The 15,506-nt window shown below is 30.8% G+C and overlaps 1 protein-coding gene across 5 annotated transcripts in view; it reads right to left on the minus strand.

Annotated features, from left to right (window-relative positions):
- The window catches only part of LOC106465379, a 36,182-nt gene that overhangs the window by 16,900 nt on the left and 3,776 nt on the right, over positions 1–15,506 (minus strand). For all 5 annotated transcript variants that reach the window (XM_013925601.2, XM_022393272.1, XM_013925603.2 and 2 more), the window contains exons 3-8: positions 7,928–8,112; positions 6,813–6,947; positions 2,873–2,978; positions 1,862–1,970; positions 926–1,113; positions 103–227 (exon numbers count right to left, since the gene is read on the minus strand). In XM_013925601.2, the coding sequence (XP_013781055.1) occupies positions 103–227; positions 926–1,113; positions 1,862–1,970; positions 2,873–2,978; positions 6,813–6,947; positions 7,928–8,092 (828 nt within the window). In that variant the 5' untranslated portion in view covers positions 8,093–8,112. The remainder of the gene's footprint in view (positions 1–102; positions 228–925; positions 1,114–1,861; positions 1,971–2,872; positions 2,979–6,812; positions 6,948–7,927; positions 8,113–15,506) is intronic.

A 15,506-nucleotide genomic window follows, 5' to 3' on the forward strand; every position in this document is an offset into this window, starting at 1 on the left:
TAAGCTTCTCTGACATATTGTCACAGAAGAAAGATTCTGTATAACTTTCAAACAGATATTTCACATTCAATGTAATAATAATAATAAAAACAAGGTACTGACTGGTAGAGAATAAACTAGTTTTCCCTGCTGAAGAGCCTGGGAAACTTTAATGGTTGCCTGGGGAAACTTATCTCTGCTTTCTCCTTGACCAGCCATTCCATCTCCTGAAGACAACTCATCAAATTCTGGTACAAAACAAACACCACAGAATAGGAAACTATATTTCATAATGTCAAATATGCATATTTTACAATGCAACATGAAGTGTTTTTGTGTTTAACTATGGAGTCTATTACTACTAATTTGAAGTTAAAAATTTAAAGGTAAAATTTTAAAATTTCTTAGCAATTGTAAATCTCTACTCATAAAAGTTAGCCCTTACATTTCAATTTTAAGCATTTTAACTCTAGACTGTAAATGGTTGATTAAAATGGTATGTTTAAATACTTAAATTTTAACTATGCAGCTAAAAATTAATAAAATCCAGTAAAACATTAACACTGATTCTAAATTTCCTTTCTTCTTTAAACTTACAAACCTATTTTACTATATAATATCCAAACAAGTAACAAAAATATAGTAGTAACAAGCAAAATGGAAAGAAGTTCAACTTTATATTATTACATGTTAGAGAAAGAGACAGTTATAAAAAAAAAAGATTTGGTATACACTAGTAATTACCATTTAAATTTCAGTCTACGTTGGGTGTTGTGTTAAATCCTCAGTGAACACTGAGCCAGTGGCTTCATATGCCTTTTAAATTCATAACTTAAATTTTACTTTTTCTTTATGTTAGTTAGTTCGTTTTTTGTTCTTTTCTTATAATGAAAGCTTAAAAACTCCAAAAATATGCATCAATTTGAAATAGCTTAAAACTTCTTACCTGTATCCTGTTCTTCTGTCATGGGTGTAAGAGGTGGTGACAAAGGACTATCAATCATTGCATCAGCCAGTGAATCTGTTACCTGTTTTTCCTGCAAGTCTGCTAGCATATACACCATAATCTGTTTGTCTTCATGTGCTCTGGCTTGTAAATTGGCAAACTCAATTTGTTGCTGTTCTGTGTATTTCCTAAAAAAGTAAGGAATTTTGGATATTATGGCGCTGAACAGGGTAATCCCAGCGTACTAAGCACACATCAGTACTTAATGGCACTGGCATCCTGAGAAGTTTTCAGAAATTCACCAAGTAACTTTCAGAAAGTCTTCTTTACCAAGGAAAGCAGAATTTCAGTTAGTAGTGTCACTGACTAATGTCATTTGTGTCAATGTCCTTAGAATATAATTATAAGGAACACTTTACACTTACAACTAGTAGTTTACTTTTTGAAGTAAACTTTATAACTCCATTGTCTGACAACTAGAATAATTATAAGGAACACTTTACACTTACAACTAGTAGTTTACTTTTTGAAGTAAACTTTACAACTCCATTGTCTGACAACTAGAATAATTATAAGGAACACTTTACACTTACAACTCCTAGCTTAATTTTTGAAATAAATTTCACAACTCCATTGTCTGAAAATTAGAATAATGCCTTCATTCTTGTAGACATACTAGAAATTTGATTTTTTTTACCTTCATCAAGGAAAGATTAAGTTGGTGAAATTAGCTTTCATAGAAAAACTGGTGTAAGTACATGAATTTCAGTTTACCAAATTATTAAGGATATTCTAAATAAAGCATGATGTGACTCAAACAAACCCACCTACTGAAACCCTTAACTACCGTAATGAGTCTTCTGTGAAGGTAGATATTACAAACTTTTGTGAAAGGCTATAAAACCAAGTTAGATCTAATTTAAAGACAATTCATACCTGATCCTTTCTTGCATTGATTGCTGTTCTTGTCTCAGGAAACGTGACACCTGTTGTTGCACAACAGTCAGAGCAGGCTCCAAATGGTTGTACTTGACATATTCTTCAGCTGAATAGACAGATTAGAAATATCAATTTTAAGCAAAAACATTTTGTACTCAAAGTGACAAGTTGAGTGGGTGGGTGGATAAGGTGTAGTTCATTCCTACCAAGTTGCATATGTTACCATGTAAATGCCTTCTAGCATACATTTAACTAGGCTAACACTTTCTGTATTAATATTAGAATTTTTAGTTGAGAGTTAATAAATTTAAAGTATTTTGGAATAGAAGACATTTGGTTTAAAAAACAGTGCAGTTGTTAAACAGGCACAGTAGTTTGTATCAGTACCATTGAGATTACACTATTAGCCAATTAACCTTCTCTCATAAACTAAGATTTTTTAAACATATTTGCATTAATTTTTGCAGTATTTTCAGAATCTCATCTTGTATCTATTGCCCAAATTAAAAGTTTTTCATTCAAGGTATAGTTACTGTCTAACAGAACTATATCTTGGAGTTTGAGGGACAAATTATTTTACTAATAGTAACTTCTGGTAATGGGTATAGCTAATTAAATATAGTTTTCTTATATTCTTTCTTATAAAGATTAAAATGCATTGTTTCATCAGTTTGTTACCTTCATTGTTAATGATATTTTTGCCATGTTTTTGTTTTGTATAGTGAAATTTACATTTAAGTTTTTTTTTATATCTAGATCACATGAACTTAGTTGTATCTGTGTCAGCAAATTCATAAAACATCCTGATGATTTGAATAAACATTTCTATAGTGTTGTTTCAACTACTAGCTACTAGCTTTGGAATCAAAATGCACTAAGATACCTAACATCAAGCTAACAATACATCTGTCTTTTTTTTTGTAATACATCAGAAGATGTTATATTGCCACCTTTTGATAATAAGTGTATATAAAAATCAAAACAACATGCAATTCCTCATGTGCTTACCTGATGCTTTTCTGTCCAGATGGAGAGACCTTGAAGGAAGAATGATCTTAAACAACCTTGAATAATTTTCAGATTTCATTAGAGATGCAACCTGGCTAGACCCTTTCTGAAATAAAGATTTCATTAGATATCAGGATTAACACACAGTCATGATGATAAAATTCAAAGACTTCTTATGGACTTTAAGGACTCCCAACAACAGACATTCATGAAACTTTTAACAAATTATCTTTCAAAATTCACAGAATCCAACTTAATGTATTTAGGCAGTTTCTTGCAGAGATAAACTTGCATAATAAGATATCCTGAAACAGCTGTACTTTGTCTACAACCTATTAGGTGCAAATCCTATAGAACCTAATTAGCCTAAAATCTGTGTACATCATTAATAACATGTCTCTGTTAATACTAACTTGTAAAACTTTAAAACCTGAAAGTTTAATGCAAACACAACTTTACTTTAATATCATGGTGAATTTGACTCGTACAACTGGAAAAATCTAGAAAAACCTTTTCCTTGGAAAACAAGAAACTGCATCACTACAATAGACAATTTGGCATTACCACTTAAATAGAATTTTTTTAAGTTCTTTCTCTATTTCTTCCAGTTCCCTTTATTTTCTCATTCTCTTTAAAACACTTTGACTCTGTTATGAAGACAAGTTTTCGATTCACTCAGCTTTTGCTGCTAGGCTCTCAGCAGACTTATTTAACTGTTCTTCATCCACTTTAATATGTTTCCTTCCATCTTTAGTTTCTTCTATATCATCCAACATATGTTTTCTTTTTTCTGTTTTTCATCCCTTTTCCTTTGCTGTTTTTGATCTTCCAGATAAAGTTCATAATAGCTTTAGGAACTTGAAGCTGAAATGAGTAGTTCCCTAAAAGATGGGAACATTTAGTACTCTTCCACCCGATTTTACATAGTTGTAGATTATATGCTGAGCTACTATTGACCCTTCATTCAGACTTTCAGCTTCTTCTTCCTTATTTATAAAGAAACCTCTCAATGCTTGTCTGTCCATGTGACAAGAAAAGTAGGAGTTTCACAACTTTCAGAAACTTGGTGTATGCAGTATCTTTCATGTACTCACATTATCAGAGCTCTTATCAAACTTTTCAGAACCAATAACAGGGATCATATCCAGGAACATGGAAAGCTACTGAATTCTTTTCTTCACAATCATTTTCTTTCAACATCTTTGCCCTTAACACTATTTCCAATACACATTGATGAATCACAAGCCACATTTATTGGGTTCAAGCACAAGAGGTTTTTAATCAATGAATAGAACAGGAGACATTTCTTCTTTATAAGATTAACAAGAAAATCTCTACATTCAAGCCAATACTCAATGATTTTTTTTTCATTACAGTTCACCTTTTAAAGAACACTTTTTATTATAATACTAATGAACTTGTTTGTAGTAGACATAGTTTTCGTTTTTCTTGACATCAACTAACAATTCTGTCAACACAAAAAAACTGCAGAAATTAGATCATTTTCAATTTCCTCATAATTCTCAGATGAACTCACTCAGATTATCTAAAATGAAACAGACCATTGGCAAATGTGTTTGGCAAGCTGTCAAGAAATGCACAGCATGGAAGAAATGAAGCTTGCATTTGGAGAGTAGGTCACTGACAGCTACTAGAATGGTCTATTCTCAATCCATTAATGGTTGCAAACTTCAGAGGAATTTTTGATGAATCTGAAGCAATTTTGCAGTAGTCTTCCCTCATAGCTGGAGAATCATTAAACAAATAATATAAACTTTTTAATACAGGAATAATATTCCAACCAGAGCAACAGATCCTGCCTTAAAACTGTTGTGCAAAATATGAATCCCACATGATCCAATGTTTATGATGATTGTGTCATAATTATTTGAAGTTTTTTTCAATGTCATGGAATTTCCAACTTACATTGGGATCATTCATACTGATGTGAACCATATTTCTGATGTTCAAATCACTCTGACGAACATAAAAACTAAGTTCTCTAATGTAGCATGCACTAAGAGAGATATTTTAATAATAACAGCTTAGTATTGGCTAAACTTCCAACAACTAAAAAAAAAAATTACAGCACAGGTAAATACCCAACAAACTGCACAGGTATTATAGTATTCCAATAAATTATATTCCACAACATTCCCCAAAATCAACTACAGAGCCTTGAATTGTTATTTTGTTTAACTTTGTAATAATTATTTTACAGCAGTTTTATTCACTAAACTCAAAATTAATGAAAGGTAAAAATGATATAAAACTAAATATAACTTAAACATTTAAAGAAGGCCAAATTTTAGAACTGTGTTCTTGCTTAGAAATTCTGATCCAAAATAACTGGGTGCCAACACATCCATTCATCCAAAATCACAGAAGAATGCCCATTCATTTCTGTTGATTCTTCGTATTCAGCATTTCATCAAACAAGACAACATAACATATCTTCACAGACTGCAATAACAGTTTCTTAAAGTGTTCAGCTAAGGCAAATATACTCAAGTATGCAATCTTTCTATCACCATATTCAAATTTTGCTGTCAATGGACATTACATGAAATAATTTACTAATATCAGCACTGAAATTATAAAAGCTATGAGTAGCAACAACATGAAGAGATCACAACATTTCAGTGTGCAGTAATTCATTTTTACAAGCAAGCTCTGTCATGTCTAATACTGATAGGCCAACAATGGGACCACAAGCACTAGAAATTCTTGGTTTTGTTCCACTATTCAAAGAAACAGATGTGCTATTTTTCCTGAAGAAACTCAATATACAGTTTTTCTTAAAAGCCTTCACACTTGTCTAATGCTTTTCTTTTCACAATTGTGATATTAGTTCACTGTCACCCATTTTGCACAGATCAATTACTTTATTATAAGCAACACAACATGTCTTATACTGACATCTTTTGTATTCTCTGGCCCAATTTTTGAATTCATCTTGATCTAACAAATTTCTACTGAATAAGCACTTTCTTATGATGAAAGATGAAAATATAATATTAAAATTAACAATTAATGAAAAAAAGCTGAGATATGATAACTTATCAACAGTTTTCCTTATTCCACCGTTTCCCTTTGTGCTTGGTGCACTGACATTAAAAAATCACGGTCAAATTGTTGGGAAAACATTACTGAAATCACATTTCTACAAAAACCACACAAGAGTTGAAAAAATACCAGTCTAGGAAAGATAAATAACACTTAGTGATTAACTGGACAAACAAAACTTCAGAATGGCCTGAATATACATAAAACTAAAGGATAAATTATGATAGAAATTTATAGAAGGTTTTGATTTAAGGATTTTTAAAGTTCTGTTGAAACTCAAGTACTTTTTAAGGCAAAATTTGAATTTAAGGACTTTTCAAGGCAATCATGAAATTTAAGAACTTTAAGCTCTGTGTGAACCCTAGACATGCTGTCAAACTGGCTGGATTCTTCTTGAAATAAAGATTTCATACGATGTTTTAAATGGCTATTCTTTGTGAAATACATTTCATCAAATATGTTAAGTGGCTAGATCCTTCCTGAAACAGATATTTCATCATATATTACTTAATTGACTAGATTCTCTTTGAAACAAATATTTCAATTATATATAGGACACACACACACACACACACACTATATTCTTCCCAAAATATATTTCAAAACAGAAGTGAACTGGTTACTTCTTCTTAAAACAGTAATTTTTAGTTTGAACTTTTTAATAATAATGTATAAAAGCTGCTTCTCAAATTTGACAAATATTATAGGGTAAAACTAAATTATAAGATGAACTTGTATACAAAACTTTAATAGTTGCAAATTTCCACTTCTATGGCTAGAGCATGAATGCAGTTACATCAGTTTGATAATAATTCCTAACTGGTTCTTAAGCATTTTTAATGATAATACATTAAAAGAAAAAATGTGTACTGACCTCCAAGGTTAGATTTACCAGAACTTTCTCTTCGCCTTCCTTCCCCTGGAGGGCATGAGTATCCTTCCCACAACAGCTGCACGTCCATATTTTCCACTTCCCTACCTGGTGGCTTTTACACAACATGGGTTGTTCCTGTAAATAAAAATATTATTCATAGAGAAATATGAAGAGTAATCTTTTTTTCACAGTCCAATAACTTTATAGTATAAAATACTGTTTTATACAACATAGACAGACATGGATTTGGTTACCACTATTGGATGAAATATAAATGATCATCATACACACACATAGATAGATATTAGAAATATTTTAAACTATTAATACCAAATCAAACTTTTTAACAGACATAAAACTTTAGAAATACTAATGGAACCCATCAGCATTTTAAACATATTTCTCTAAATTATTTATGCACAAAACTGCTTGTAGGTCCACAACTAATAACATGAGCAACACAAAACGAAAAAAATAAATAGAAAATTATCAATATTAATACCACTTATTACTGCTTGGGTTACATATATATTTTACACAGAAAATGAGTGATTCTTGAGCTTTTGTTGGTCAGTTCTCCCACTGAACATTGTAACAGGTAAAAACAATTACAATTACTCCCGACACAAAATGTATAATGAACAACATACAAACAAGTTGGTATCCCCCCCAATAATTTTTAAGTAATTAAATATTACAAATTTTAAACTTATTTTGGTGAAATGATGTGTAATTAACATACAATGATTACAATTTAATAGAATAAATAAAATATACAACAGCAATTACTACCTGGATAACTGCATATGCTACATATAAACCACATAAGCCTCCATTAGTTAAAACCCCTTAACCATCAACTATGGAATATAATTATCAGATCTTAACAGCCAAGAAATATTGATGATAGGAACTGTCACCAAATGAAAACTTTATTAGGAAACGTTTAACTGGTGCAGTATTTTTACTTACACATCTGATTGAATTCTTTTTTAAATTAAAGTTGCATTTGAGGTTAAGATTCTCAGCTGAATATAACACCAGGCTTATTTCATCTTTTCATTTATATAAAACTGTCCTATGATAGATTTAGCTCAACTTATTTCAATAAATACCTTAGTTATGCCCCCTATGTCAAGTATCACCTCTGCTACGTCTGATTGAAAAAATGAATCTTTGGCATTCTCACCAACAACACCAATTGTCTCATTTTCTACTTTTTGTTCAGAATTTCCTTTCGTGTGGATTTGCACATTCAGGCAATTGCAGAAAAGGAACATGACAGTGGCCAACACCCAGTCTAAAACAGCATAAAAAAAAAGTCAGTGTTTAACAATTTCATTAAATCAATTGTTTGCTGCAGCCTAAATTAAACATCCAAGCTGTGTGTAACAGCTTACAAACATCAGAGTTTAAGGCGATTTACTTTTTTTTTCCATAATATAAATTGTTTAGTCAATCAAGCAAAATATAAAGATTTATAGATTAATATTTCTTGCATAATTGAATTTTATATGAGCTCACAATATTTTCAATATTCATCAGTTGGAATATTTAGCTTAAATAACACAACTTTTTGGCCATGAGGAGGAAATAAGCTAACATATAATAATAATGTGGTGAACAAAAGAACTGCAACAATGTCACATATCAGTAAAAATAACTTTAACCTGCAATTTCAGTTCAAAGACGTACAGGTTATTTAAAAAATAATATTTGATTAGTTTGACATATTAATGAAAGAAACAAGAACAATAACAAACAATTTCTAAACAAAATCATGTTTTTACTGCTAGTAAAGATCTTACTGAAGGCTACACTTGCTAGTTCAAACTTCAATCATGTGTTGTCCTTTTTATTTTTATCTTATAGTACTTATCTTAAATATTACTAAAAACACAACAACATTCAAATAATATTTTTGATTCATACCAAGCTTAGAGAATTAATGCTTGTTTTACTCAGAACAGTAACAATACATTAACATTATAATTAAAGAAAAGTTAAGCCTACCATACGCATGTCTAAAATAGTGTTCATTACACTGAACAGTATCTTTAGAATACATATACATTACTACAACTGCATCATTCTACCCAATTCTCAGATTCAGATGTCATCCTTTTCACAGATCAGAAACAAGCTTACATTTCTAATCAACAGAAATAATGGCAAGAAAATAGTAAATCAACAATTTATTCTCAGTGTTACTTTTATGTATACCTAGTCTAGGTTTAAATCTGACCTTAAAGAATGTATGGGTATTACAAAATATACTTAGTTACTTGTCAAATCACCAGCCTTCCATCATTCTATCTGGCATTCATTTATTGTACAGTTGTTACAAAATAGAGAATTCAATCTTAGTATCAGTTGAAACATGTTTTGCTTTTTCTGCTAACTCATTCAATCTTACTACATTAGGATATGTACTATGTCTTTTAACATAGATATATCTCACTAGAACAGTCATGTCTTACAGTCATCAAGAGCATGTTATGCTTTATATGGCAGAGATCTCTCACGTGTTTGTACAGATCTCATGTTCAAAGAGTCTTTGTATAAATAGCAATACAAGATTTGTTATCACTTTTTTCATGTGGCTATGTATGTTGCCTAACCATTAACTTGATAAATAAGCCAAGTGCTGTTGGAATCTTGCTAAAATCTGATCTTTTAAGATTATTTTTTAAATTAACCAGATAGGAAAAAGAAATTCGTTAGCATAACAAAATAATTTATTTCAATAAAACAATTCAATAAATGTGGTTCTTCACCTTGACCTTAAAGCCACTGGGTACAAGGTAGAGGAAGGTATTGTTCATTTTAAGTTTTGCTCAAAATGAGTTGCGTTTTAAAATGATCCTTTGCAGTTTTAAGTGTTTGGGGTTTCGTGTCTTTTAAATAAGCAAGTGTCAAGTACTGTAGAATGAGGTCATGCAGTAAGTTCTTAATTGTTTAATCACTTCAGTAGGCTTATGCCTGTGGCTTTAATGAACAAAAACATATCCACTTATTTATGATTTGATTGCATTTGCTAGTACTTTTCAACTCAAAAATTCACATTTTGATTTGATCTTGATTTTAGCTCTACTTTTATACAAATCTTAATGATAAGTCTAACTTTCAATTTCACATAATGTTGTGTAAAACCATCAGTCATTTTTCTAATAAATTCCAAATGAATGCAAAGAGTGTATAATAATATGTCAAGACAGCATTATAAACCATTTGATAGAATAAAACTCTGCCTTTCTGTTGTTTATAAATTTTATAGTATAAAAATGTCAAAGAGAATTATTGGCAATTTGTGGAAGACTGGATGTGGCAAGTGGGTATGATTTTTCTACTTTATGACTCCATAGACAAATAAGATTGAAGGCAATAAAAGTTACACTTTAGCATAGCAATATCTTTATTATAATTAGTAACTTACATTACATTCTGTACTTCAGAGAGGGATGGTAAATAAATCAGGGAAAGAGGCTTAGAAAACAAATAGCATAATTCTCATACTGGGGGAGATTGAGAATTTTTTTAAATACCTTCTCATAAAATTAAGAACTCAAAACTTATATAATATTAAAAGTTGAATGTATCTTGAAAGGTCATGGCATGCACACTTTGACTCACCCATTGGAAGAGAGCTAAAATCACTAACAAGCTTACAAAAAAGTTAAGATTTATTTCCTTATTTTTCAAATCATTTCAGTTAACTGTGTGTCCAATCTATCAACTGATTCACCACTTAATACTTGAGATAAACTGATTTAGAAGATTTCCACCTCTCAACAGTAACCCTGAACAAGGGCAAATTAGAAGAATAAGACTAAGCTTCTTATAATTTATAATATTTTAAACAATTATCTGTTAAATAATTTAGAAGAAAGAATTAGTAGTATCAATGCTGCATATTCTTGAAATTCTACACATACAGGTTCAGTGTGGTGAGTAAATAGACTACTCAAAATGCCATATGTATAATTTATGCTCCACTGCTACATGAAGCCTAGTATTATTTTCTTATTTTAATTTACTCTTGTCCAAGGTTACTGATGAAGGATGAAATTCCCTGAAACTAAGTCAAATGATAGATTGAGCTTTTTTTTCTTATTTTAATGTGCATCTGTTTACAGAATGAATAATTATAATAAGGTATCATTACTTGTAACTGGAATAAAGTTTCTGTAATGAAAAAATTATTTAAACTTGTAACATACACAACTTGATTGTCACAAAAAGAGCTTTATTTCAAAATCTTTAATTTTGAGAACAAAGGTGTAACTGTATTAACATAATGTTTTCTATTTTTGTAGGTCTGTAGCAACCACCATAGCTTGATAACCAAGTTCTGATATTGTAAACATGTCAATGCCACAGCACACTTGGTATATGAACATTTGCCAAGACTTAAAAAGAAGCACAGTTCATCCGTAGATAAAAACAGAACTAGGACATTCTGCTTTCCAAGCACACACTTTCTAATCTTTAAGCAGTCTGGTTATTTCATAGAGCAAGTTATTTTTTCTATACAACACAAGGACATGTCATTAGCTAATGCAAGAGATCTACATAATAGATAATAAAGAGTAAACTGCATGAGTAATATATGTAATTAAAGTTCATTTTGTAATGTCAGCTAATTTATCCAATTTCTCTCCTTCTTTGTTATTCTAAGTATATACTATTAAACTAGCAAAATCTTTTTTAACTCTACTAACTGAGGCATTTGTTTAAAATAAATAAAAATAAGTATTTGATAATAATAGACATGTTTTACGAGAGGTTACAAAATCACTCCTGTGACAAATACTAGAAACTATTCCTGTCCTACAAAGAGAAGGTTAACCCATTAACACAGCAGTTTAAAACCTGCACTTAGCCAAACAGAAGAATATTTTTGAAACGTGACCTTGGATATCAAATATAGAGAAAAATCATTTTTTGAATTATACATCATTCAGTGCTGAAGCTATTGCAGTGATATAAATATAGATAGGAAGACAGAAAGTGAAAACAGTTCAAAACCCATTCTTCAGTCATATCTTTATACTCTTATTCCAGAAAAACAAGTTATCTGTATGCAACTGAAATGCTGTGTAGTTTAATAAATAAAAGATATTGTTCTTTACACATTGTCAATTTCCAGAAAAACTTCTAAATAAGTACATTGAAACATTTTATCTTCTATAGCAATATTAACCAAAAACAAATTTTACACATTGTAAGAAAATTTTAATCTGAAATCAAATACACTTAAGTAACAAAAAAAATCTTGTATTTAAGGTAAACCACTCAATAAATCACTACTGCAATATATAAAAATAGCTTTGCCTAGAGACAACTAAGCCTTAAAAAAGCTTTCCCTATACTTTCCTTATCAATCCTGTATGTAAGTAACTTACGATAACCAACATTGTCAAAACTTTTACTGCTTTTAAACACATAATTAGGATAGATTTCAAAAACTATAAAAATGTTAGTTTGACCTCTGTGGTTAGTACTATATTGGAACCTACTGTAAAGGGGTTTGGAACTGTATGCAAGAAGTGGGATTGAATCAATATAATCAATATGATTTTTAGCAAACCAGAACCATGCCTGCCTTCCAACTTTTTTTGAACTGTTTCTGCTTTTCTTTAGAGTGGGGGGGGGGAGGATATGTTCTTGATTTAGAGAAGGTTTTTATAATATGATGCCTCGCACATATTGAATTGGATGTTAGATTATCAGTACAACAAAGTTAAAATCTTCCAGATTTGATAGCTAATTATCCTGCTTCACAAAAATTACAAGCAATGGGTGTTTGCAAATGGACAGTTTCCTGATTGGGTAAAAATTCTGTGGACAACATTTGCTTTGTTTTTTATTTATGTTTTAATTTCTAGTAATATGCTTTGCATAAAACCCTTTTTAGGCTCATTGTAGAAAACTGTGTTCACTATATAAAGGATAAAGATTGTTGAAAAGCTTAAAAACTACTAAAGGAATTCTTATTCTAAAAAAACAAGTTATAAAGCTAAACTTTAGCAATTATATTTATCACTTCAGACTGGAATGAAAGAAAATACAGGGTACTGATTCTGGTGTTCAAAATGGTACTTTTTTATGACACCTATTGAATGGCACCACAAACAAAAATCCATAAAAAAATTTTACAGTTTGGGTATTCAAGTTTCAGACAATTAGAAATATAACTATGGTATGTGCAACCATTTCTTTATCACAGAATACAATTTTAAATAAAAGTACTCTCCTCACAACAAGAAAAGGGCTTTCATTATGACTGTACACGAGGGTTTGATTATATCTTTATTGACATATTTTGTAAATATATTACTAAAAAATGGAGTTCTTAAAAATAATTAGAAAAAAATTAGTACCATCCTACTAATCCCTTTATAGATTGTCCTATTTTTTGCTTTGCAAAAGATTAAAACAAAAACTTCAAAAAATCGTCCTACACAAAGTATTGATTTAATATATACATCTATACTCAATTCTCAGCATGAAAATGTTCTTTTTGCTTTTCCAACTTCAAGTATTTTTGGACAAGAGTGTCATAGTTGTCACTGTACATCCTGATTTAAAAAAACAAACAAAAAATCTTTGATAATATACTTCATAAGAGATAACTGGCAAGCTGAATGTGTATGGGATTGATGAAAGAGTTAAATTGATAGAGAATTGGTATAATTCCCATAATGCACTGGTAAAATTCTTTAGGGATCTCTTTTTGAATATTTAATGCTCATTATTTACAATTTGCATAATGTCTATTAGCCTTTCTCTGCACTCATTCCAGCAAGTAAATACTCCTGCTAAGTGAAAGGGAAGAATTGAACAAAATATTTCAATAGTCTCATAAAAGGATTTAGTCTCAAGGGGACACAGTATATGCATGTGCATATACAAACAGCAGAACATCCATTGTTCAGAGTTTCTCACTCATCCTCAATACACTTGACACCATCCAAGTTGACTGTGACATCTTTCAGAACAGATGATGCCACATAATTTGTGTCAATGACAAAAATATGATTCTGTCATATCCCTGTTCACTGCAGAATGGATGCTTCAACACACGTCCTTCATGTGCCTCACTTCAGTCAGAAGCATGTGATTTGGTTAAATCATCTGAACAGCTTGCTTGACTCATGGAAATTACCAAGGGGAACTGTAATGATGACACATTTTCATCAATTTGGACTGCTGCATGTGATGTCATCCAAAATCCACAGACCAATGGCCAGCAAAGCAAATGATCTCACATTTCCAGTGATAACCCCAAAGACTACTGGAGACTTAACATCTTCATTCCTTTCATTAACCATTTGAGCAGAAAAGTTCAAACATGACTTTGTAATCCTTTACCCAGGCTAAAGGTCCAGTATCTGCTCCATTTTTACAGAAACCAGTTGACTTCTGCAATGTGATGTGGTATTAAGTCATAATACACAAACTCCCTTCCCTCTCTACTGTGTGTTGACACTGAACTGACAGCATGGTATGCATTGATCAATTCCAGTGATGTTTTGGATGATGAACGTTCTTGTGCATGTAAAGATGTGTACATTCTATCTGAACATCTACATCTTCAGGGTTCTTCTCTGTATGCCATTATCAACATTAGTAGCAGAATGTGCATTCAACACTCTTCATCACCTTCAAACATACCTCCAGAGTATGATGGGTAATGATCAACTTACTGTACTCGCTTTAATTAATGTTCATCAAGATGTAAACATAAACAATGAATCAAATCTGCAAGCATTTGATGCTTCAGGACATCGATGTATTGTCCTCCTCTTACAAAATGATTAAATCTGTAAGAGGAATTTCTTCTTTTAAACTTTTAAAAGCATGTGTGTAATGATCATATGTGATTTGTGCTACATATCATTGATTTTGTTTGAATAGTATTTCACTAGTAAACCTGTACAAAAATGTATGATTTTTTTTTGGGGGGGGGGGGTTCTGAGGGCACCACTGTACATATTCAGTTCATCACTTTACACTTTTCACAACACATTCTTCCAAGTGATATCCACTCATTAAGATTGTCTAGGTTTACCTGAATTAAACATTCTCTACATTATAAGCATTACTCACAATCTTTATATTATCAGAAAATATGCATAGCTTAATGTCCAAGAAGGTATTAAAATCATTGACATAAAAATATAACAATAACTTCAAATTAACAACCCCTTAAAGGACATAATAGTGACATTCTTCCAATCAAAGTGATGCCTATACATCAATACTTTCTGCTTTCTACTATAAAACAAAATTTCTATACTTTTCTAATCTCATTCATAACTTCATAATGTTTTGCGATTAAACCTTATCAAAAGTTTTTGAAAGTGAATTTACATATCAACTATGATCTCATCTTAAGACTCAGTAGACTAACCTTATAAAAACTTCTGACCAGTTAGTAAAGGAAGAAAACTCCTTTCTAAAACATAATGAGATTTATTTAAGTATGAGCTTTCAAGTTCATTTCTGACACCAGATATGAATACTTCATAATTAAAACAAGGTATTTAGTTAGCTTGCATTTTAGTGGTTCCTCCCCTAACTACTATTTTTTTTCTAACTTGGGCCAAACTGTTATTTTTCAATCATCACAAATTTCCTTAAAGAATAATAACCAACTTAAAGCCTCCATCTATTTTTTACTCAAATTTA

The sequence above is a fragment of the Limulus polyphemus genome, unplaced genomic scaffold, assembly GCF_000517525.1.
Source record: "Limulus polyphemus unplaced genomic scaffold, Limulus_polyphemus-2.1.2 Scaffold1925, whole genome shotgun sequence".
Taxonomy (NCBI): Eukaryota; Metazoa; Arthropoda; class Merostomata; order Xiphosura; family Limulidae; genus Limulus; species Limulus polyphemus.